Here is a 26,901-nt window from a genome sequence, read left to right on the forward strand (position 1 = left end):
GGAGGCGGCATCAAAGGTATGTCGCTGTGGTGCTCGGGCACAACGGTATGATGCTGTGGTGCTCCGTGAGCTTCATTTACATATTCCCAAAAAACAATATTATTTCAAATACGGCTGCGAGGAGAAGAGAAAGAGAGGTAGGACTAGAATAGCCTTTCTAAAGGCTATTACAATGTGTGCTTATGTAAAAAACAAAATCCCCAATGATAGAGTCCCTTTAATGTTATGGCTTCTCCTTTTGCCATAAACCACTACATGGGCTAGTCTGGGGGAGGGGGTACAGAGATCAGAATAGAATTATTCCCAAGCACCGCTCTGAATAGGTCTTCAACTCTAAGGACAGGAAACCACATTGGGGATAAAGAATATCTCAATAGTTTTATAGGTTTCCTGTCCTTAGAGGTGGATCCTTCTGACTCCATGGGTTCAGAGAGGCGGAAAATCTGATCTCCAAAGTAGGTGCGGGTGGTGTACATATTGAACAAACTCTGTATAGCTTCTAGATGAGCCATTATATAGTATAGTATATATATTATATGAATATGTATTATGTATGAAGAAAGTTACCGCATGTTTAGAACCCCATAATAGCACAAGGAGGGAAATTCTTCAATTGGTGCTTGCCAGTTTTATGCTTTCAAAAAGCTGCAGTTTAATGCAGGATACATTGTGACCTAATAGGCCAGCCCTACCCAAGTAAAAATACAACCATCATCCCCAGTCTTGTACCTGTAACTGCTTGGCTTCCCGCTCTGCTTCAGTTGGAGGGATGGTAATGGAGAGGTTGGGCGGTTTTCGGCTTTGCAGGCGGGAATTGCTACCATTTTTGTTTACAGATGCCATGTCTGGGGGAAAAAAAAAAGACAATATGGTAAAATATACATTTAATGCAATATACAGAAACAAGAAAACGGTATTCCATAGTAAAGGGTATTAGATTAGATGAACCAACAAGGTGCGTGTTACTACGGGCATACAGATTACATGAACCTGCATCAAACCCACTGATTTTGCAGGACTGGTTCATCTAACATATATGGAGTTTACAACCTTGGCAGAAGATGTTAGAGTAAAGAAGGGTCAACATATTAAATTTCAATGTGACCAATCTTTTTGTTCTTAAAGTGAACCTGTCTATTTGGGAAACTAAACCATCGAAAGGTACTTATACATAGTAGATGTGGTTGTATGAAGATATCAGTCCATCAAGTCCAACCTATAACCCTACAATGTTGATCCAGAGTGGACTTATGGACTAGTGGTAATGCACCAAATAGCCTTAATTGAATGGCGACTGTAGGCCCTTGTAGGCTGAAAGAGGATTTGGCCACCAGCTAAAGTGTATCACAACCTTTATAGAAGTCCTGGCCCAACACAACAGATGGCCAGATACCCACTGGACAGGAACTAGTGCCATATTGTTGTCTGTGCTGACAAGACTGCTCACAGTCTAACTACAGATCACTGTATTCCCAGGAACCATGCCGGATGGAAAGGCCACACGGAGAACAGCTACAACAAGGACTAGGCATGGCCATCCACTACAGGAAGGAGTCACAAATTTCGCTGCATTCTAATGTTTCATTTTTGACCATACTGCATTGCTCTAGTGCCCAAAAAGCCCCAAAGTCCTAACTATACAGCCATATAAATATATGGAATATATATGCTCCTAGAAAGTACTGGCTCTTCTTGTGGCGATCCAGCTGGTGTAGGGAATCCTACAGGCATCGCACCTTGGAAAATGCATGCATATTAAGCTCTCTTCCATCCGTCTCTCTAGTCCCACCTATAAATAGACACCTTGTAAGTCTGACTCATTACAAGAGCCTTGAAACATAGCTAGGACTAGACACTAGAGATGAGCGAATAGTATTCGATCGAGTAGATATTCGAAATATTCGTACTTGTTCAAATACCACACGTGGAAAAAAAAAAAAAAAAAAAAAAAAGATTCCCCTCCCACCTTCCCTGGCACTTTTTTTTTTACACCAATAACTATGCAGGGGAGGTGAGACAGGAAGTAGGACAACATAGGCACTGAAAAAAAAACCCAAAACAAATACAGTGTATATTTATAGTGTGAATTTTTACTGCGTTTACCGCGTGGTATTCCACAGAGTACGAGTATTTCGAATAGCGAAGTATTCGATCGAATACCTACTCAAATCGAATACTACTCGCTCATCTCTACTAGACACCCATCGATATACAACACTTTCCTGGGGTTTTTGCTTCCCATCAAGACTAGAGTACTGGTTAGGTGGCAGTAGAGACACTGTCTCTACTCCACTGGAGTGGAGAAACATTTTGGAAAAAGACTAAGGCTCCGTTCCCATGGAGTAACGTGCCGCGCAGTCATAATAATCATAAATTTTATTTATATAGCGCCAACATATTCCGCAGCGCTGTACAATTTGTAGGGTTCAAACACAGACAGATACATAAAGAACGTCATTTCACACAATGGGACTGAGGGCCCTGCTCACAAGAGCTTACAATCTGAGGTAGAGGGAGTGACAAGAGGTAGCAAAGGCGGCATTGCTTATACAGAGGTCAGACAATGTTGTAATAGAGGTGACTGTCACTACACAAACATAACTTTATGAGCCGTCACTAGTGGTGTCCTGTATCATGTGGATGGAGCTTGGACAGATAAAGTTAGCCTGAAAAGACATCATATCATGTGGGGTAATGTGGGAGCGGGGACAGAGGAAGGTTAAATTTTGGGGATTCTAATTATAGTACGGAAGGGTTTACGTTAGAAATTGTAATAGGCCTGTCTGAAAAAATACACGTGTATACAGACATGTATACACGTGTCAGAGTGTGAGCGCTCAAAACAGATCCCATTCACTTCAATGTATGCCAGCTCACACGAGCTACACATGAAAATGAATGGGAGGCTTTTTAACACATTGATTTCAATGTGTAGCGCGTAAACCGACACACATTGAAGTGAATGGGATCTGTTTTGAGCGCTCTCACTCTGACTCGTGTATACGTGTCTGAATGCGCGGCGCGTTACTCCGTGGGAACGGAGCCTAAACGTGCCAAATAAGAGAAGGATATGGGGTCTTATTTTTTAATTCAATAATAAAAACACTGAATGCTTTAGATCAGGGGTCCTCAAACTGCAGCTTGCGAGCCACATGCGGCCCACCAAGCACTTCTGTCTGGCCCCGCCGACAAGCGTGCATTTATAATGAAGCTCCTGGGGAGCTCAGACCAGGCCATGCAGCGCACTTCACATTACCTATTGGAGGGCACCGCTCCCGATGTCTGTGCGACTTGCTCTGCCTCCGGCCCACTGTTTAAAAAGTTTGAGGACCCCTGCTTTAGATGAAGGAGCCATGCTCTCTCTAGTAGAATTTCTATAGATCCCAACAGCCAAAAATGCAAGTGGACAGTATTAGATTCCTAAATGGATTGGTTAACATTGCACTGTATAAAGAGAAATGTTTTAGGGCAAGGCTGTGACAAGCCCACGGTAGGCTGATAAGTCTACAAAGAGTTAATCAGGAGTATTTAACTACATGTCACACTAGTAGATGTAATGATACGGTCAGTCTTTTGTAATACACATGAATGGGAAAACCCATTGAGAGCTTTTCAGCGGGAGGTAAAATCAACTGGCATGGTTTTTTGGAGCAGGTATCACAGTATAAATACACACAAGGATTTTCTCAAGTACATGAACATTAGTGTTCATTTACACCAATAAGACAGAAGAGTGACTGTGTGCACAATACATCGTCTCCAGTGGGAGAGCAGATGGCAACAGAGGCAACGTGTTGCACACATGAATCAGAGAGTGGGAGAAACCAATGGAGGGCGGAATTCACACATGTAGAAGAAGAGAGGAGAATATGGAGTGTTAAAGACTTGGGGAAGATGTCACAATGAAAAAAATAAAATAAAAAAATACTTGTCCAAAAACTCTGTGCTCCTCTACATGGCATCAGTAGGGACTGTGCGGGTAAAGACCTCTCAGGACTAATTTATGATGTAAACCCAGAGAGAGAAGAGCAGAGAGATAGAGACGTGGCACATAGGAGACAGTAACCTGGCACAATTCACATTCATCGGTCATGACATAGCTTCAGGATAGGAGGGGCGGTATACAATTTATTCTCATTAGGTCGATTTTAGTAAAATACAACCCTCAAGACAAACTGTTCCACCAAGAAGGACAAGCCGCGGTGGGGCATAACAGTCACACTGAATGCAAAGGGTTTTTTAGCCACATGAAAACGCAAAAATAAGAATAAGTGTTGCGAGATGATGGTGCGAGCGCGTCTGTTCATTGAAATGCCAGTTATCGCTACTTGTTGGAAACTCAGTGGGACTGAATGCTTAAACCCAAGCAGATCTCTCTCGTATTATTCTGCTGACTAGAACTTGTTTTTTGCGGGACCAGCCGTATTTTTGCACCATGTGTGTTTTATTCCATTTTTTAGAATGTTAGAAAAAAACAAACAAACACAAATTTTGTTGTTGTTCTTAATTTTAATTGTTTTACAGTGTTGAGCTCGACTGCCGTGACAAACAATTGGCACTCGATCCCCTACCTCTGTCTAACTGCTCACAGGGTAGCATTACTCACCATGGCATCTCACGGATTAAATGCTTGAATTATCGTTCTCTGATCCCGGATGCTGCAGTGTACATATGTGTACAAATACATACATAATACACGTACAAATACATACATATATCTAAGCAGCATCCCATTGCTTTGAGTTGGGAAGCGAACACTCAAATAACACATCCTAGATATGAATGAATGAAACATTCTCATTGAATACTTTGTTCTGTACAAGGGTGAATGTGATAACAAAATCACACAAAAGGTCATACAGGCACGTGGATGTCACACCGACTACGGAGCCTCATTTTGACATGTTTTAAGGACATTACATCAAAGTTGGATCAGCCTAAAGGGTGTTTTTCCACTTTCATTTTGGGGGCGACTCCAAATACAGGCCTCCATTGGTTAATCAATTTGATTTTCATTGATGATTTTTGTGAGATTTTGTTATCACATTCAACTTTGTACAGAACAAAGTATTCAATGAGAATATTTCATTCATTCAGATCTAGCATGTGTTATTTGAGTGTTCCCTTTATTTTCTTGAGCAGTGTATGTATGCACGCATGTATGTATGTATGTATATATGTGTGTATGTAGGGTTAATGGGATATCGTCACTCCTTAAGGAGAGACCACCATGTAGGTGTGTGGAGTCTCATTAAGCCATATGCGCTCCACTGAGGGATCATGGGAAGAATATGCAAATCTGTCTTTGAAGATGTAAATAGGAAGACAGTACCTCAGTCATACAGCCCACTAGGGGGCGCTCCCTCTAACATCATGCCTGACCTTCCCAGAGGTCTTTGCAGCAATGATGTGGGATTTTACCAAGTACAGTCTCTCAGCCGAGGACAACTGATTCGATCAATTTGGATCTCTTCAGCCCGGCGTAGAGAAGACTAACTTGGCAGAGGTGAGAGGCTGAAGATGACGCTGCTGAAGAAGAGGAGGCGGCGCTGGAAAGAGTTCTCTCGCAGCATTGGGGCCGCCCCCAGTGCTGTGAGAGCTGATTTGCATACTGAGAGAAACCGGGATTGTAGGCGAACGGTGGCGCGGAGAAGACGACAAAAGGTAGGAGACAAATAGCCTTTCTTAAGGCTATTCCGACGTGGTACTTATAAAAAAATGTCGTCTGAATGGTAGGATCCCTTTAAAATTTTGTCAGAGATGGTTATGAATTTCTCATATTTTCCAATATATTTCCTGCCTATACTGTAGCCGATTATATATAAAGCTTGTCCTTGCATTTGTTCCTAGGACATTGTGGGTAATGGATACAATAAAATTCATCATTGCCGTACACAAAGTACTTAACATTTTTGCAGAAACAATGCTTCAGCCCTTGGTGCTCCATTTCGCTGTTAAAGGGAAACTCCACCCAAAACTTAAAAAAAAAAAAAAAAAGTTTCTCGTGTTCTGTTTGTCAATCTCCCTACATGCCGTATCACACTGGGACCACTACAGAGTGTGAACCAAGCTCTGGTGACACATTGGCTTCTTCATTCTATGAGGATCTATATGTCACTTATACAGACAACACAACTTCCTGTATAATGAAATCGCATGGATTGTACCACACAGACTTTCCACGGGAAGACCAAAAACTGCTATCACAATGACTGATGACGATTAGGCGGGCTGCTGTTACATTACGGTTGGGTTCACACAGATTTTTTCTTTATACTAAATCTGAAACAGAAAAAAAACCTGCAAAGTGGATGGGATCCTGGCTAATCCTAGCCACACACTACAGAATAAAGATCTGGAGTGGAAAAGTTGGGTTTTCAAAAATCGCAGCCTGTCAAGTACACCTGTGGAAAATACCGCATTTTCCACATTGGTATAATAGAGGCTGAAAGTCCACAGAGGAAAACTGTGCAAAATCAAAAGTGGAAAATGCTGCAAAACTAAAAAAAAAAAAAAAACCCAATGAGTTTCCACTGCGATTGTTTCGCTACATGGGGCCTTTGCCTAAAGGGGTTTTCTGGCCCCAAATAATTTTTTCATAGGTTGAATGGATAGATCATCAGTATGTGACCTGTTGGGGGTCTAACACCAGGACCCCACACAGATCAGCCATTCTAGCCGCCTCCATGTACTGGAAGCCGCCAAGGAACGCATATGCAACACTGTTCCTATTCAAGTAAAAAGAGCAGTGCTGCAATTCCATAAAAGTACTTCTATACAGTAGATGGGGCTGCTGTGCCGTAATTACTTGAATAGGAGCAGTACTGCACACATTTCCCATCCACTAGCAGCTTCCGGCACTCGAAGGCTACTGTAACTGCTGATCTATGCAAGGTCCAGTTGTCTGACCCAGGCAGATCACATCCTGTGGCCAAGTCATCAGTAGGAAAAAGTTATTTGGGGCTGGAGAACCCCTTTAAGAGAAGAACAACCAGACTTTTCTAACAGCAGGCACAGATGGTGCCGGCTCTAGCTGCCCATGTGATACTGTGCTGATGGATTATCTGAAAATAGTAAAGAGGAAGAGAAAACCAGGGAAATTAAAGATGGTATCTGATCAGAAACATACAGGAGGATGAATTGCAGGGAAGTGCACAAAATATACAGAAAAGTAGTACAGGGAGTATTTTCTAAGACGTGGAGTACAAGGATGGAAAGATGTGCTTCTGCTGGGTGTCTTTTTTAAGCATGGTAGTCTACAGATATGCCCAAAAATCACCCCCAATTCTCACACACTTCTTATTTTCTACTGTAAACCCATCCTGAACCCAAAGCATTTCCCTATCAAGAATGTATCCCTATGTATCAATGGAGAGAATAAAATAAAACTTCAAAATCAATAAGACGGCGCAAAGTCTTGAAAGTGCACAGACTAAAGACTTACTGTTATAACAGCAGCCACTTCCAGAGTATAAACCTCCACCCTCAACTACCACAGGCTACAACCCCAAAGACCACAACCATCTCAGCCACCCACAATAAGGCGTACTCATCTGTCCTGCAGACATATGAAATATAACGTTCTACTCTAAGGAAAAGCACCTGCCAGAAAGTCGTGTGTGTTAAGTGGATAGCAGGACACAAACATTCAAGGAGCTTGCCCTGTATCGGATATGATGGTACTGAGGAGGGGGTGAGGGGCAGAGGTACCTGCTGCTAGGCTCTGCTGCCCAAGATCATCCGGCTCTCGACCAGGGGGCTTCTCCTTGTGTTGTCGGCATTAGCCAATTTCAGACCCGGTTGGTTTTGCTCCAGCAGCCCCACTTTGTAGACAGGAAAGTGAAACTGTGAGTAATAAGAGGAAATGATATGTTTTTACATGTTCTATCACAACATCAGGGGAAAAACACACAGCAGTTCTGAGGAAGCGGCCTGGCACAGAAAGGGTAAAGGGAGTAGGACACTGTGGTTTAATGGAAGGTCGGAGGGGGGGGTGACGACATCATACATACATGGAATACCAGGGCTTCCCCTCCCCAGATAGAGGAACAGTACAGAGGAGACGCAACGCTGAACGCAGCCGGAACTACAGATACAGTACAGTCCTCAACAATGGTATCAGGGGAGAACTGGTATAGTAGCCAGTCAATACTTGGCACGCCATGCAAAAAGCAGTCCATGCTGGAGAAGATCGCTTGTATGATAAAAACAAAACACAAAAAATTTCAATATGTACAATAGGTCTTAGCTGACATTACAGAGTCAACTTTTTGGCAATTTAGAGGCCAAACATGATGAAAGATTCCTTCTGAACCTCTGGTAAGTATTTAATTCTCTTGTAGCGCCATTCATTTGAATGTGGACTGTGTAATTCTTTATTACCCCTGTGATTACAGGGGTAATATTATTACAGGGGTAATAAAGAATTACACAGTCCACATTCAAATGAATGGCGTTATCCATGTAACCTACATATGTCAGGTCAGAGGGATTGGTTTCTTTGGGACCATTATTCAGGATGAGGCATTATTCAACAAAGGCATCCGAGTAATCCCTTTATTGTTGGAATAAACCACCATTTTTTATTATGTAGATTGTGAGCCCCATATAGGGATCACAATGTACATTTTTTTTTCCTATCAGTATGTCTTTGTAGAATGGGAGGAAATCCATGAAAACACGGAGAGAACATACAAACTCCTTGCAGATGTTGTTCCTGGCAGGATTCGAACCCAGGACTCCAGTGCTGGAAGGCTGCAGTGCCAATCACTGAGCCACCATGTTGCCCCATTAAACCACCATTTTTAGTGAGCCCCTGATGCACATGTGATACATCTTGGTCTAAATCCTGAAGCTGGTGAAGCACATCTATGGGAGTGATGGAGCCAGAGGGTCAGCAACTTAGGACTTCAATAAAAGAAAGCCATCAGCATGCATGGCTACCTGCCCAGCTATAGTTGGCTGGATAGGATCGACAAGCGTTCATCAAGGAACCCACACTTGACACTAGACAACATTGGGCAGCTCAAATCGGAGGAAGCAGCCTTGGCAGTAAAGGCGAGTGGTAGAGACCCTATACATGTCCCCTTCCTATAATATGGGCCCAGCTGTGCTTCCCTTCTATCCATATAAATTAAAATAGATACCCTCATCCACGGACTTGCTATGGTGAGACCCCTTCTATTCTATCTGTTATGAGGCCCAAGAAAGACTAAAAACATGCCACACAATACAGATAGAGGTCACTACGCGGACAGTCCCGATCCCTAAATACAGACACATTCAACTCTACCGAGTGTGACTCTCTTATTCCTCTCTTCCCATGAAGAACATAGTCAGACACATTGGCCAGCAGCTTGAATACTCTTAGAATAAAAGGATCGACACGCTGAAATCCAACAGCTCAATCCTTCTTTCAGGACACCCCCATACCCATTCACTTTTACAGCTGAACACTAAAAGAAACACAAGGCTCCATTTTCCTTCCATCATTCATTTATAGATTACTTAAAGGATGTTCTTGGTGAAGGGTTATTTCCTTCCAGAACTCAAGTATCCTACATCCTAATAAGTGAATTTTCTTTGCATTCTGTCTTACGGAATGTGAAAAATTCAGCCTGCTGACTGCCGCCATTTTGCATTGTGTATATTTCTTTCATGACCTTTAGTATTCCTCCTCTCTGACCCTAGACATATCTAAGTGTCGCTTGTCTACTCCTTGTCTGATTCTAAGGATATTACTACAGTTCCCGGCATGCCTAGCAGTTGGTTCAGCAGATGGAAGGACTAATGTACGCAAACCTTAGCTTTGCTGGCCATCTGTTAGAAATTCCATAGGAATCGAGGAGGCGTTTCTGTATTCACAGAAGGATTTCTGATAATTTACACTACACAATGAATTCTGCTCATAGACATGAGTCCATTAGACAGTTGTACCCATCCCTCCTCTAACCTATAGCACAGGCACCTTACACAGGGGAAGGGTATGTTCACACTGTCAAAATGCAAGAGAATTTGAGCCGGACTAAAATTCCTCCTCCGTTCCTGCCACAGATTAGGCTCAGAGAAACGGGCCTAATGAAGTGAGTGATTCACACCGTGGGTTCTGGAGCAGAATCAGCAGCAGAACCCATGGCAAGCAAGATCGAGCAGGAGGCAGACTCTCTGCCCGAGGCCTAGAAGTCTGAACCCAGCTCCGGAAGAAGACGTGCAGAGAGGCCGTTCCTGAAGATGGAGGCGGCACTGGAGATTTCTCTTGCAGCATTGGGGACGCCCCCAGTGCTGAAAGAGAACTCATTTGCATACCAGGATTTTTATCAAACGGATTAATATGGCAAGACAGGAATACCTAGCCACACGTCCTAACCACTAGAAACTTCAAGTTTCCCCATCCACCAGAAAAGTAAAGCCTGAAAACTTTAGGCCCTGTTCACACAGGGCAAGAGGGGGCAGATTTTGGCACTGAATCCATGACATAATCCGCCCCCCACACAATGGAGGTCTATGTATACTGCCAGGCTACTTTTTTCCGTGAGCGGCATGTTGCCGCTCACGGAAAAAAAGGAACGAGCTGCCCTTCCTTGAGGCAGACTCCTTGAGGCTAATTCAGCCCCGGCGTCCGCCTAGCGGCAGCACCCTCTGGTCTAGGTCCATTCATTTGAGCCTGCTCCAGAGGGGGAAGCCATGACAGTTGTGGCAGGCACATTTTAGCCCTATTATGATGCGGCTTCCCGCGTCACCCTCGGGACCAAAATCCGCCAATCCGCTCCCTGTGTGAACGAGGTCTTAGGGTCCATTCACACAGAGTTTTTTGACACTGAATCCAGTAGCGGAAAAAGGAACCCATTGGAGGCTTTTTTTCAAAATCTGCGCCAAAAAAACTCAGTGAGAATGGACCCTTAGAGAGTTGGAGGACAATCGGTTATCAAAGCTGACATATTACCCATCAGCATCCACTCTGCTGCACACCCAAAAACCATTAACAATTGCTTAGAAACCAGTGTACCAGACCTCAATTTGATGGAAACATCCATCTTATTACCTTGACTATAAAGACTATTAGCTCCGGAAAACAAGCCGTGTATTAAGATTTTCCCTAGTCTCTATAACTTGCTATGAGAGAGAAATCTTGCACGTGTAATACAATGGGAGACGTGACATCCAGAGAAAGACCTATGACACAACCCCATCATGTGATGACAAGCAGGATTATTTCACAACCATGGCTGTGGAGCAAGAGTCGGTCCTCAGAGCTCTGCATCGCAGCGGGTTCTTCTTTTTACCCTATAGTTAGACTACATGAAAACAGCTTTTATCTCTGGCTCTCTAGAGCGTACCAGGCATGGTGACCATGTCCTCACCAAGACAGAGCAGCAATTCACAAGATGGGCAAATACATGATAATTAAATCCTCTACGGTACAGAATGTCAGCCAAGTTTTCAGAAAGCCACAATGCCGTCCAGTCATCTCCTATATGATAAGCAATGTTGTATGTCTAAGCTGCCCAGAGACAAAAGAGATCTGTCAAAGTGATGTAGACTCCGATCCAATGGGTATTTCCCATCAGATCTTATTGTTGGGACACAGGCCAGACCTGAGGTGCCCTGATCCAGTAAAGGTGCCCATACACATAAGAGGAAAGTCCTCTAAACATATCTACTGTACTCTCTCCAAATTACGTAGAGGGACAGATCGGGCATGTTCAATTTCAACATGTACAGTCCTGCACTAGCTCTCCTTAGATTTCCATAGGTGCCAGTGTACAGCTCCATAATGATGTGTCTGATACATGAGGGCGACTGAATGTTCATGTTCTCAACTATGGCCAGATACTGAGAGTTTCAATGACTGGACCTGCCCAGTGTGAATCCTATTCTGATCACCAAGCCTGGCTGTACTGGAATATTTCCCCCCTGCAGACTATAGTAGTGGAAAAAGAGGGCGAGAAAAGGGATATGGCTCATGGGACATTACAAATATAGGGTTTTCCCAGCATGAATGACGCTTAGACACTGAGTAATAGATAAAATATTTCGTTGAGTATTAGGTTAGGTCCCAAAAAAGAATTTAAGACAGGGCATGAAGGGTAGAAACTAATGTTAGGCTAGTTGTCCTCGATGTGATCCAAACCCTATTGAAGATTCATAAACAGCAATATTCAGCCATATAGTTTACAACACCCACATGGACTGGACTTCTATGAGAGATTGTTGTGGACATGCTCTGTGACCAGTGAATAAGTCATTCTGCAGGACTGAGGAGGTGGTGAATTGTAATCCCGCCTATTTTGAGTGGGTTATCTCAATATAGGCATTAACTTCCATTGTTATCCTGCCTGAGATGACTGCAGAAAGTGATCTTTACAGAACAGGAATTAATAACCTATTATGAGTAGCCAGAGAAAAATGGTAAAATTTCAGGATTATTTTTCAATATAGAGAGTGACCGAGAATTAAAAAAAAAAATCTTCTAGAACTTGTGTGAGAAAATCTCGCTTGATACAACACATCCTTTTCGGAAGAGACATTCTCTTTCTACTATTCCTGTGTCCTAGACCCGATAAACTATCCTGTTTATGATGAACTTGATCGCAGAATATTGATGTCTAAAGGGTGATAGAGAAAACTAGGACACGGTCACACGAAGAAAAAAATACATAAAAAATAAAACACACAACAAAGACCACAGACAAAATAAGCGCATGCAACGTGCTGAACTATCTCCAACCAACATGAACGATACACAAGTCAGTCTGTCTGGAAAAAATGGGTCGTGCTCTTGCTGTCTCAACATCTCCATTCAGAGGCCAATGCCTCCTGTTCCAGCTGGGACTCACATAAAGCAGACTGTTATAGAGCACATACTGGGGAATCCTTCCAAGTCAGAACCCCCTCCCTTACAATGGTCTCTTATTCACACCCTCAAGTGAGTGATGAGGAGGGGGCGCAGATGGAGCGGGGGAAGGCAGAAAGGAGCCAGTGTCCCTGGCACTGCCCGAATCCTGGAAAGACAAAGAGCCACATGGCATCACCCACTACAGACAGACAACAACTCCTCAATGTGTAGAAGGTCTGCTTAACGCTCAGTGCAAGGACTTCCCGTCAGTGATATGTCCATGTCTGTGAACCTCACATAGCTCAGACCACAGCGGTTCCTTCCTCTCAATGGGGAGTAGGAAAAATCTACATCCTGGTGTTGGACCCCTGCCAAATTTCAATTGATGACCTATCATAAGGACAGGTCATCAATTAATCCCTTTAATATGTATGAACATTTTTAATTCCCAACTTATTTTTATTCCTGTTATATAAACCCCAACGCGTTTCCTAGTAGGAAAAAAATGGCGGCAAACACAAAGTGGGTTAATAAAATTAAAGTAACAATACTGATCCCTATATGCCCCGAGTCCCCACTAGTCTCCTGGTCCCATGTCCATACACAGGAAATGCGTGAGTCAGGCCATTGCTGAATCCAATTGGCTAAATGGGAATGTACTGGAACTTCCTGTATCTCAAGAGCAGACCAGGAAGTAGAGACCAGTGACCACCCCGGCAGTATTGGGGCTGGAGTGTCTGGAGACTGGCGAGAATACATTTTGGTCCCTTTATTTATTTTTTTTTGGTAACCCCCCTCAATTTTCTTCCAGCTTGATGACACCTTTAATAGAAAATCACTTGTTCTGTGAACCGGAGAACAGAATAGATTATATTGGATTTTTAAGACATCTAAAAGCTTCACAGCAGGAGATCCCAAGAAGTGTGAACAAACAATTTGTTCTTCCTAGAAATAATATTAACAAAAGCAGCAAGGGAGTGCATTTCGGATTCTAGGGGGATTTCTCGGTATCCGATTATCAGAAAGCCACTTACATTTGCTCTAGTTACAAGAATATAATGGAATAAAAACTTTACAATTGTAAAAACTAAACTCCTGTTAAAAGAGGAGAAGCTATGTTCTAGAATTCAGGCCCTGATTTCGTTCTAGGTGTACCCCAGGGGGCATAAGCCATGTCAATGTGCTTTTAATACATGGCAGAGTGTATAACTATGGGAAGAAGTTTATGTAAGTTGGGTAAGTGATTCTCGGCCTAGGAATGCTGGTCTAGACAAGCCTGGATTCTAGTAGGACATGCTCTCTTAAGGGGGCACAGTACCGGTTAGTAGGACATGCTCGCTTTCTGAAGACCCAATACATGTGGATGTTTGTTTCAGCTGAACATCTACAAGATATGAGATCAGGGAGAGGTCTCTGGTAGTGACAAATCCCTCCTTAGCGTTAGTATATCCCACCTGAACACAAAAGCATGCCCAATTATCCCCAAGACATATAAGACACTTATTCCGTCTTTCCAAAAATCAGAAGGTCAGGAAGACTTTTCATTTATGGGGTATAGGGCGGCCCATTAGTTACAACAAGTCTAGCTCTGGAGGGTCCTAGGTGTCCACTAAAACCAATAAACACTTGGCCTTTATTTACACGAAAACAAATTGTGAAAAATGGACAAAAGGCCCATTTTTTTCATGGCAGTTTTGCTTTGGTGGGTCGTCCATTCTAACATACCCACCATAGTCATTAGTATATTAAGGGATTGGTGAAAATGGGCAAAAATAGGACAAGTCCTATTTTTTGGCAGTCCAAAAAAAGTCATGTGAATAGACTCACTGAAATCAATGAGCCATTTTTGTGAATAAGGCCTAATTTATATTGGGTACCCCTAGAAGGCTTCATGTTTCTCCAGAAAATAGAAATGGAACTATTCAGCTTGACTGAGGGGCAACCAAAATGAGCAGAAATTGTTCCTACCAGACAACCGTTCCGATACATATGGTATAGCAATACTAAAGAAGGCCAAAGCCACCTTAAAGAAACTTTTGACCCTGAACTGATCAAACCTTAGAAGTGCCAAGCTTCTGCATATAAGAGAACATCATCATGAGGGGTTCATCATCAGATCTTATAGCACATGATGCCAGGCTGACCAACATAGAAAGTACATAAACTACTGCATATTGTACTAGTAATAATACACACCATTAACTACTACGCTAAAACCACAAGACTTGTAGGGACAGGACCCTTCACTTGATCACTACAGATGTAGTATAGAGTCATTCACAACAATGATTCTAGATACAATCCCTTACTTAAACAGAGTACACAGTTAAGGTTCGATAAGAGCTAATACAGTAAATATACAATGCGTGAGTAATACACGACACGTCATGGGGCACAAGAGCCGATGAGGCGGAAGAGATATTTCAATCTATAAACTGTAGAAGGGGTTTATCAGAGGGCTAATATAGCGAGAAAATCTAGACATGTAAAAAAATAAATTGAATTATAATCCCATGTATATAACTAATAAGCCTTAGGTGTATGGAGCAATGCACGGATCTACTGGGCAGCCATATGACCACTGCAGGCCAATGTCTCCAAGATGATCCTCATGTCCACATGACCTAAACCGAAGAGCCAAAGAAGTGGTACGCCATATAAACCTCAGAGTTATCCAGCAAGACTCCTCAGACTGACCTGTACGGAGAAGACCGGGGACCCTTCAACCAAAGTCTTCCCAATCCTCAAGAACACTTCCTGCCGATGAAGACTATCTGTGTTAACGCTTGTGATTCCAAAATATTTGTGAGGTAGAACGCTTCCTGGTCCTCCATCAATAAAGGCACAACGAAAAGATTCATTGTAGGCTTATACGATTGTGCACCACAAGCTGCATAGGAGTTAAGTCAGCAGAATACTAGGTGACAGATTTTCAGCAAATAAACAGATGGGTCACCGTGGAAACGGGGAGGAACAGGACATTTGGATTCCAAGATAACCCCCAAACTCAGGAAAGAACATGCGGCAATAAAAAAATAATAATAATAAAAAAAAAGAAGTAGTGTTGATCATTCACAAGATGAACACACTGTTCCCGAAAAAAATATGCTGAGTACCTATAGACAGTCAACATAGCAGACCATGCATGCCCCGACCATAAAAGGCTCATCTCTTTAAAGGGATTATCCATTTTCTAATATTTATGGCCTACCCTCATTAGATGTGTGTGCCTGACAGTCGGGACCACCACAGCTGTTCTGGGACAAGATGGTAATCTTTACATAGACTACAAAGATAAAGATGGCTAAAGCTGCTGCTCCCTCCAAATTTGGATGGTTCCTGATGGTCTATTATTGTCTTAGACTGGCCCACCATCCTCCGGTGGGCCCAGTCTCTAACACTAAGTCTCATACAGTTTGTATGGCGAGTGAACAGCACAGTAAAAATTACAGGGAGCTGTGCTGTCCCCGAACAGCTCACCTAAGATAAGCCATCAATATTAGAAATTAGATGACCCCTTTATTTTTTAAAGGGGGTGTCCACTTTTGAAGACTCATCTGTCCTATTGGGTTATTTCTGGAGTTAAAATAGGGAGGTCCGCTACTGAGGATCTTCACTTCTTGGCCAGAATAAAGAGTCTTGTGCTGTCTAGGACCTGTAGCTACAATACACAGACAATCTATTGATGGATCGGGCGCTATGTAATGCCTCATTTTCCCTGTGGTGGCGCTGTAGGGAACCAGAACACTTAGAGTTAGGTTCCAGTTGATCACTGGAGGTCTCAAGGAAGGACACTTAAAGGCAGGGCGGTGCAGTTGGTACGTGAAACCAGAGACTCCGATTTTTATACAGCCCAACACTAACACCTTCATAAATGGCTGACAGCCATGGTCCGCCAGAAACCGCAAAGCTCCTCTAAATTTAGGAAAAAGTCAATGACAAAGTATGAAAATAAATGTCCAGCAAGCTATGAAACTAATATAAACAATCATTTTATTTTGAAGCCAGAGGCAGTAACTTTTTTCCCCTGATGCCAACTGCACCCTCAACCAGCCCAAATTCAGCGCTTAAAGGGGTTGTGTAGGATTAGAAAATATGGTATATTGGCTTTCATCCTGTGAAATTGGCCCCCAGTCCAGTTGAATGTCACAGTAGATTTCACGAGCAGTGGATACCAACATATGACAACCTTTTAAAGGGATTCTACCATTAAAAAACTTTTTTTTCTCGTTGACATGACGGAATAGCATTAAGAAAGACTATTTTTCTCCTACCATTAGATGTCTTCTCCGCCCCGCCATTCGGTTAAAATCCCGTTTTTCGCCGGTATGCAACCGAGTTCTATCGCAGCACTGGGTGTGGTCCCCAGAGCTCAAACAGCACTGGGGGTGTCCTCAATGCTGCGAGAGAACTCTCCAGCGCCACCTTCATCTTCTTCAGGAATGGGGTCTTCACACGTCTTCTTCCGGGGGTTGGCTTCAAACTTCTGTACAGTATCGTAAGCGGCCATTTTCTTGTGGCCGGTGGACATGCGCAGTCGGCTTTGCTCTAGGCCTGAGGCCTAGAAGTTTGAAGCCAACCCCCGGAAGCAGACGCGTGAAGACCCCGGTCCTGAAGGAGATGGAGGCGGCGCTGGAGAGTTCTCTCACAACATTGGGGATGCCCCCAATGCTGTTTGACCGCTGGGGACAGCCCCCAACGCTTCGAGAGAACTCTTTGCATACCGGCAAAAAACGGGATTTTAACTGAATGGCGGGGGCGGAGAAGACATCTAAAGGTAGGAGAAGAATAGCCTTTCTTAAGGCTATTACGTCGTGTCAACGAGAAAATAAAAGTTTTTAATGGTAGAATCCCTTTAAGTTGGGATGGTCTAGACGTTTCTAAACACTCTAGGCTCTACAGCAGAGACCACATTTTACAACAAGGACTGTGAAGTTGGTAGGCTAGACCCCCGACTCCAACTCTGTTTTCCACAGCCTGACTGTGACTGGTTCATAAATGGCCGACAGCTGTGGTCAGTCAGAAGCAGTAAAGATCCTCTAAATAATTAAAAAGCCAGCGATCGACTTCCAATGAAATTAAATATGTAACAAATTATGCATCTAATTAATTATACAATATTAAAATTGTATAATATAATTAAAAATTGATCATTTTATTTTGAAGCCAAAAAGCTGGAACTTTGTTCTGACTCCGACTCCACCGTCCTGGTTATAACAGCTGGAAAAAACACGTTCAGACAACTTTTCTCTCAAAAACTGTGTAATACTTCTACTGACACTCCACAATGGCTAGGCGGTAATGACATGAGTACAGCTAATCCTCTTTAGCCTCTCAAATGAGCGCCCAATGATGTCTGCCAGTCGGCAAAGACATTGCTGGTGTTGACAGGAAGATGCCAATGACAACACTAATGTGTACAGACACGTTAAAACGCCTTCTACACCTTCACAAGATGTGTTTTCGTCGTCTCAAAGCATCCTAAAGGAAAAACGTAGTCGCTGCACTAAAGCTGTACTGTTGTGTGTATACAGCGGTTATGTGTCTCCATGATAACAGACTGCAAACAATCCCCATGTAGTCTGCTCCTGCACACACTCCCCTCTTACTATCGGCTAACATCATAGGTCAGCAAGAAAAACAAGGGTAAAAAGCGAGAGAGAATTCAGGACAAGTACACAGGGTTTGTTTGGAGCAGAGAAGCAGGGGTCAAAAAAATGTCAATTTGTATAGTCAAATGAGAGACCATGACAGAAACAAAAAAAAAAAATCATCAATGGAACCCATTATAGTCCGGGTGTGACTGGTGTCCATCATGTGATGAATCAGGAACCCGGCAGTGCCCTCATGTTCATTGTTCTGATTCTATAACATAAGAACAATGGAAATGATGAGCACAGCGGTAAACAGGACCTTAAAGAGGACCTTTCGTCGCCAGAGTTCTTCGCATCTGTTAACCTCTTCCTGTCGCAGGTATTTAGCGATTTTTGTATTTTCAAAGGCGTGGGCCTTTGAAACGTAAGAAAGCTTTCTCAAATTTCCGTTCAGAGAATCATACAAGACCTTAATGTTTGCGGGACAAATTGTAAAAAACCCGAGGGCCACACGGTGGCTCAGTGGTTAGCACTGCAGGCTTGCAGCGCTGGAGTCCTGGGTTCGAACCTTCCAGAGACAACATCTGCAAGGAGTTTGTATGTTCTCCTTGCGTTTGCGTGGATTTCTTCCCATTCTACAAAGACATACTTAAATGGAAAAAAATACATTGTGATCCCTATATGGGGCTCACAATATACCGTACATTTTAAAAAAAAATAAAAATAAATTGTAAAAAAAACCCTTAAAAAAAAAAAATCAAAATTAAAAAAAAAAAAATATTTCTCTTGGAGTCACTATATTCTGACACACGTAACTTTCTAATATTTCCCTGTACAGGGATGGATAAGGCGTCTTTTTTGCAGGGTCAGATGTACTTTTTAGTAATACCATTTTGGGGAATGTCTAATGTTTTGATCTCTTTTTACTCTAACTTTTATGTACTGCAGTCTATTAAACTTACACTACATAGCTACTGAGGCTGGTCATAGACAATGCAGTGGAGACCCAGAAGCTATGGCGGCCGCTCTGGAGCAGCCATCTTTAAAGACCCGTATCTGCCGTATGTCAGGAAGAGGCTAATAGAGCCACCATTCCACTGATTCTGGCACACTTAGCATTTTTGTCCATAGTCCCACACCATCCCTGAGCAATCGGTGTAATTAGTGTCGATGCCTGATATGTGAATCATGCTCTCTATTGCCAATTGGATGGCACAGGATTCCGAAATCCCTGACACGGTCCAATAAGTGGACAGCAGAGAGCAAGGATGCAAAGAGGTCGAGATGGGTCCTATTTTAAAGGGAGTCTGGCATTAATAAATTGGTTATAAACCTAATCCCAGTACCTTGTAGAAGAGATTCTACTGTTTCAAAATGTGTCTGTTATTCAGCTTTGGAGATCCATTTTCATGTAAATTTCGGGGGGGGGTTTTCATGTGTGTCTAAGGGCTCGTTTACATGGGGCAAAAAGGGGTGGATTTTGATGCAGAATCTGCCTCCAAATCTGCCCTTCACAATAGAGGTCTATATAGACCGCTAGCAGAAACAAGAAGCGACATGACCTTTCTTCTGGTGGATTCTTCCTCAGGAAATCAATACAAGTCAAGGAGGCGGAAAAACCACTTCAAAAAACGCCAGGCGTTTTTTTCAAGGTCCAATTACTGTGCTGGAGGAAAAAAAACCTGAAACAAAAAAATGCCTCAAAAAACGTTCCAAAAACCGCCTCATGTAAAAAAAACGCTCCATAAAAATGCTTAATTCCTGAAATAGATTTTTTCCTGACCATATTCCTCAACCACCCCAACATGTGTGAACTAGCCCTTAGCTTGCTGGGCCTCGGTCTCACATCTCGCTTCCCAGACATAGAACATTTCCCCTCAGTTGCATATCGATACAACAATGATTTACATAAAAATGGGGCTCCAAGGCTGAAAGAGAGCCATATTTGGAAACTTTAGAATTACCTCAATATACTGCTGCCAGACCCAAGCCCACATGTGTGTCCGGTTTTGAATGGCTGGGGAGAGGCCTTTGCTTATGTTGGAGGTATTGTTACCCCCAAAGAGTTTAAGGACAACGTTATCATTCTTGGGATTATTGGGGCCCAATGGATAGGTTCAGTATATACACTGTAAACGTTCCTATTCCATAAACTGGATGTAGTATAAAATAAAAAAAAAAGCCTATGTGAACATATTCTAAGTCTGGGTTCACATCTGCATTGGAATCTGTTTAGAGACTCCGTCACAGTGACCACCATAAATCACCAGATGAAAAAGTGCTGAACGTCCAACCTTTGTAATCCAGCGACCATTGTGTTTATTGCATTTGTCAAACCTGAACTGAGGTTCAGAGGGGCCATATACAGGGGCACCCTGTGAGCCATTTGTCTGAACTGTGGCCACTTTACCCTCTTCAAAGAGTCGCTGACTCATTGTAGTACAAAGTATCTAATACCGGTATACCGATACTGAAACTAACACATAGACACAAGTCGTTTCAGCACCTTAGTATGGGGGCGCCGTGTGCAACAAGAATGTTTTGCCTTTAGGATGCAAGAAATGTGATATTACACAACCCAACAAAAATACTCCAGTATCTTCTGGTATATACCCGACATACTGTAAGTCATAAGTGGTGAATTACTGTATCACAGCTGAAAAGCCAAAGCCATATGCTGCTCACACCAACAGATCATGAAAATCCTAGACAGCTTCTGGCTATGGGAAATAAGTTACTTAAAGGGATCCTATCATTCAGACAACATTTTTTCTAAGTACCACGTCTGAATAGCCTTAGGAAAGCCTATTCTCCTACCTTTCATCGTCTTCTCCATGCCACCGTTCGTCTACAATCCCAGTGCTTGTCTGAATGTAAATTAGCTCTGTCGCAGCACTGGGGGCGCCCCAATGCTGCAAGAGAACTCTCTCCAGCGCCGCCTCCATCTTCATCAGGAAGGCCTCTTCATTCTCTTCTTCCAGCGGTGTCTTCTTACTTCTAGGCCTCAGGCCTAGCAGACTGCGCATGCCCACAGGCCCCAAGAAAATGGCCGCTTACAATACTATGCAAGCGGCCATTTTCTCATGGCCTATGGGCATGACAGTCTGCTCTGCCCAAGGCCGAAGGTCTTATAAGTTACAAGCCACCGCCGGAAGAAGAGGCTGAAGAGGACGCTGCTGAAGAAGAGGAGGCAGCGCTGGAGAGCGTTCTCTCGTAGCATTGAGGACGCCCGCAGTGCTGCGAAAGAGCTAATTTACATGTCAACAAGAACCGGGATTGCAGGAGAACTGTGGCACGAAGACAACGAAAGGAAGAAGAAGAATAACCTTTCTTAAGGCTATTCCGACGTGGTACTTAGAAAAATGTCGTCTGAATGATAGGATCCCTTTTAAACGGGGTGTCTGATAAAATGTTACTTCTACACCAAGCTAAACACCATCCCCCCACCTAACTTCTAAGGCTGGGTTTACACTAGCATCAGTGTCTGACAGTCAGTGTCCGCGCAAGATTTTAGCATCGGAAACTAGCATGTAGGATTTAGCTGTCCGCTTGAAAAATCGGACATCTTTGTAAACGGACACTTAAGGACACTACATGATGTCCCATTTAAAGTAATGAAAATTGTAACAGATGCAGCTAGTGTCCGATGCTAAAATCTTGCGTGGACATTGGCATTGGACACCGACGCTAGTGTGAACCCAGTTTTACTTACTTTACAAAAAAAATAAATAAAAATAATAATGTATATTTACCAAGTCAGGTGGCCGCCCCAAGTATTTTTTCAGAACGTTGCCAATACTAATCCTACCCCCTCCATCATCTTTCATACTTACCCGTCTTCCTGTCCAGAACTTTTGGGCACGGAACATCAATTCCTTCTGAGGGTGCCGGTTCCTCCATTTGACGTCTGCCAGCCTTCCATGCCTGCGCAATAGACATCAAGAAGAGGAGGAGGCAGCCTTCATGTGCTGCCCATACACTACCAGCTTCCAGGACCTGGGGGCTACTAGAACAGAAGATCTGTTGGGGTCCAAGCGTCAGACCCCAATAAATCACATACTGATGACACATAGAGAATACTATCCAAAAGATAATTCATCAGTATGAAAGTTTAATTTGAGGCCAGACAATCCCTTTAAAGGGTTTTCCTACTAACACACATAAGTATATGATCGCCGAGTGCCCTATGTAAACAGAGCAGTGGTTCACATGTGTGATTACCGTCCTATTCACGTCTAAGGGACTGATGTACTCAGCTATCTCCATCAGTCCCATAAATGTGAACAGAGTGGTAGTCACACATGCACACCTCTGTTCCACGTATATGGGTTACTTGAGGACCCTTGTTCTTTTGACTTGGGCATCCCATTAAACACTCAGCCTTAGAATTATTAATAGGAAAAACCCTTTAAGTGCATTAGATGAGGAATCTGTATTTTAGCGAGACATATTCTTCAGTGCTGTGATAATATCCTGCCCCGAGTAGTGACTATGAGACAGTACTACTACACAGACCATAATATCCTACAATCTGCCCCGAGTAGAGACTATGAGACAGTACTACTACACAGACCATAATATCCCACAATCTGCCCCGAGTAGTGACTATGAGACAGTACTACTACACAGACCATAATATCCTACAATCTGCCCCGAGTAGAGACTATGAGACAGTACTACTACACAGACCATAATATCCCACAATCTGCCCCGAGTAGTGACTATGAGACAGTACTACTACACAGACCATAATATCCTACAATCTGCCCCGAGTAGAGACTATGAGACAGTACTACTACACAGACCATAATATCCTACAATCTGCCCTGAGTAGAGACTATGAGACAGTACTACTACACAGACCATAATATCCTACAATCTGCCCTGAGTAGAGACTATGAGACAGTACTACTACACAGACCATAATATCCTACAATCTGCCGAGTAGAGACTATGAGACAGTACTACGACACAGACCATAATATCCTACAATCTGCCCCAAGTAGAGACTATGAGACAGTACTACTACAAGGACCATAATATCCTACAATCTGCCCCGAGTAGAGACTATGAGACAGTACTACTACAAGGACCATAATATCCTACAATCTGCCCCGAGTAGAGACTATGAGACAGTACTACTACAAGGACCATAATATCCTACAATCTGCCCCGAGTAGAGACTATGAGACAGTACTACTACACAGACCATAATATCCTACAATCTGCCCTGAGTAGAGACTATGAGACAGTACTACTACACAGACCATAATATCCTACAATCTGCCGAGTAGAGACTATGAGACAGTACTACTACACAGACCATAATATCCTACAATCTGCCCCGAGTAGAGACTATGAGACAGTACTACTACACAGACCATAATATCCTACAATCTGCCCTGAGTAGAGACTATGAGACAGTACTACGACACAGACCATAATATCCTACAATCTGCCCCAAGTAGAGACTATGAGACAGTACTACTACAAGGACCATAATATCCTACAATCTGCCCCGAGTAGAGACTATGAGACAGTACTACTACACAGACCATAATATCCTACAATCTGCCCCGAGTAGAGACTATGAGACAGTACTACTACAAGGACCATAATATCCTACAATCTGCCCCGAGTAGAGACTATGAGACAGTACTACTACACAGACCATAATATCCTACAATCTGCCCCAAGTAGAGACTATGAGACAGTACTACTACACAGATCATGCACAGTAACAGCGCCAGCACAGTTCATAATCCTAGCAAAACACACTGTAATCGATACACTGCTGCCATATACGATTACACACTCCCGGGATAGCGGGAACAGTTTTATGACCTACAAACTTACTCTGTGCTTTGATTTAACCCCTTCACCAGCCAGCCTGTATACGTGCCTATAGAGATACATAAAGAGGAAATAGAGCATAAGAGACGAAAAGGACGAGTGACAGGATGTAGAGAAGGAGGACTGGGTAAGGAGGATGCAGCTGAGATAACAGCGTAATGTAACCAGCAGCAAAGTATACAATGGCTGTCTATAGGGAAACAGCTACTATTACGCTGAAAACTGCATGGCCTATATAGGCAGTGAGTGTGAAAGGCAGACAGACAGGCATGGAGCGGCAGATGTATGGAAAGAGCCAGTCATACACTTACTGCTCATTAGTATGGTCCAAGGGAAATTATTACAGGCGGATGTATTATTTACTAATTCCGCTTGCTTATATAGCACCGACATATTCTGCGGCGCTGTACAAACAGTGTCAGTCCCTGTCCAATATACATCTTTGTAATGTGGGAGAAAACCGGAGCACCTGGAAGAAAGCCCTGGAAACACGGGGAGAACATACAAACTCCTTATAGATGTCCTCGGTCAGATTCAAACTCAGGACTAACCACTGAGCCACTGTGCCAATTGAGAAGTTGTCCGGGATTTTTACAAATTGGGCTGCAAGCAGGTAATCTAATGGCCACCGTTAGGGTGATCTGTAGACTTCCCTGCAGTGAGGACGCTCCATACACACAGGTGACCATTGCAACTAATAACATGCTGTAAGCATATATGGCACAAGAAAATTGAGGCCAGTGATTGGTAGCAGTGGTCATGCGAGATTTAACATGCATTTGTAATGTTTTTTATCCCATTTCCTTCAAGTAGACAATTTTTTTCAAATGCCCGGACACCCCAGTGAGGTTAGAGCTACACGGTAACACCTGGCATGGCTAAAGACCACTGTGTCTCGCTGCTTTTATCGCAAGTAACGAAGGTGAAAGTCTCCTTGTTGCACCTCATACATTGCCATGGACACAAGAAATCCATCAGGTCTGGTTTGAGTTTTGGGACTGCACTGTAGCCTAAGGCTACTACTGTAACTATTCTCAGAATGAATCCCTTTAAGAAAGGTTTCAGTTTCTGTCCTGTTATCCCACAAGCAGAATACAGACTACCCTACATACTATCCTGTATACTGCCCATATAAAGCATGATCTGGCCACAGATAGGCTACTCCCTAATATTATGAACCACCAAGGGATTTTCCAACAACAGCAGCCACTTCACACCTTTGCATCTCCTGTGGCTGACCTCAATGGATCCCTGCAGATCAGTTATAGGGTGACATCACATGACTATAATAGGCAATGACTGCATACAGTATTACGTCACTGTAGTATTGTCACTAGGGTCATGAAAGTGACACAATGACATTAGGGATGGCAAAACATCACACCACAACATAAATACTCGAGCTATGGGGAAGGAAAGGAGAATTTGCATTGCAAATATTGACAGAGTGCACTTTCCTATAGCACTTTCTTATATGCTGCCACACTGTTCCCCAACCTGTTGCAATGTCTGACATGCTGGGAGTTGTAGTTTGGACCCAAGTACACGTATATGCACTGGCACCTAAAGCAGCAGCTTTAAGACTACAACTCCCAGAAGGACCAGGGTGTAAGGGCTAGTGCATAGCAGGGCACTTGGTTCCTTATTCTATGGGGGAAACAGAAGGAAATCAAAACTGGAAAGCCCTGAGCCTATAAGAGGCCGGTACATAGAGAAGAGCTGCTGTCCCCAGCCCCACATCTGTATACAAGTGCTCCAGGAGCTTCTAGAGCAGGGTCACTCACTGTGTACTGGCTGATAACAGGAAACAATACACTACATCCAGGAAACAGCACTAACATAGAATCTCCCTTAAAGTGAGCCCCCCCACAGCCCTGGGCACATGCAGCCTCCACACCTCACAGGGGCCCCCGGGCAGGCCCAGGACACGCCCAGCCCACAGGGCCACTCACCTGAGCGCACTCCGCTGCTCCCCTGCGCGCTTCCCGTCCTCTCACTCCAGAACAAACACACTTTCTGGGCGTGGCCGCAGCGACCCAGCTGGGGTGGGTGTGGTTTGAGGCCGTGGGCGTGACAGAGGGCTGGCCGAGAATGCGGAAGCTAACGGGGAGACACGTGGGTGGGAAATGAGTCAGGACCCGGGAGAGGGGCGGTCATGTGATCAGGCGGCTTACGGTTGAGCTGTGGGCTGGTGTGTGTGGTGCTCAGACTGCAGCCAGCCCACGGCTCTCCTGTCTGTGCTTGATGGGACGTGCAATGTGAGGGGGAGGCTCTGAGCTCCCGGGGCTTGTCTGGACTCGTTGTTACGGATAGAAATGCTGAGGGCAGCTGTTCTGTGTTATCAGTCAATGGCTGGGCAGACACTACGTCACTGATAGCCAAAGTCTCCACATAAAAATCTGTTCATCTGAGTGTATACGTGTGTTGATATCAATAAAGTTTAGCAAATTTGACAAAATAAGTGCACCTGTTGCCCTTAGGAACCAAAAATCACGTTGCAGGTTAGCAAAACCCTCATGTCTGATAGAAAAAGGCACGTGTCCATGTGACTGATGACAGCCAATCAGGAGTCAGGCTCTGGTTTCCATGTGAAGTTGAAAGCATAACTCTGGTTGCCAT

General features: G+C 43.5%; 1 protein-coding gene across 2 annotated transcripts in view; it reads right to left on the reverse strand.

The window, feature by feature from the left end:
- Positions 1-26,291, reverse strand: part of RHBDF2 (rhomboid 5 homolog 2) — a 49,930-nt gene extending 23,639 nt beyond the window's left edge. Inside the window, exons 1-3 of one of the 2 annotated variants that reach the window (XM_075277370.1) lie at positions 26,235-26,291; positions 7,711-7,845; positions 730-845 (exon numbers count right to left, since the gene is read on the reverse strand). In XM_075277370.1, coding sequence (XP_075133471.1) covers positions 730-843 — 114 coding nt within the window. In that variant the 5' untranslated portion in view covers positions 844-845; positions 7,711-7,845; positions 26,235-26,291. The remainder of the gene's footprint in view (positions 1-729; positions 846-7,710; positions 7,846-26,234) is intronic. The other variant, XM_075277371.1, reaches the window with a different exon arrangement.
- Positions 26,292-26,901: the final 610 nt, after the last annotated feature.

This window comes from Leptodactylus fuscus, chromosome 6, assembly GCF_031893055.1.
Source record: "Leptodactylus fuscus isolate aLepFus1 chromosome 6, aLepFus1.hap2, whole genome shotgun sequence".
In the NCBI taxonomy this organism is placed as follows: domain Eukaryota; kingdom Metazoa; phylum Chordata; class Amphibia; order Anura; family Leptodactylidae; genus Leptodactylus; species Leptodactylus fuscus.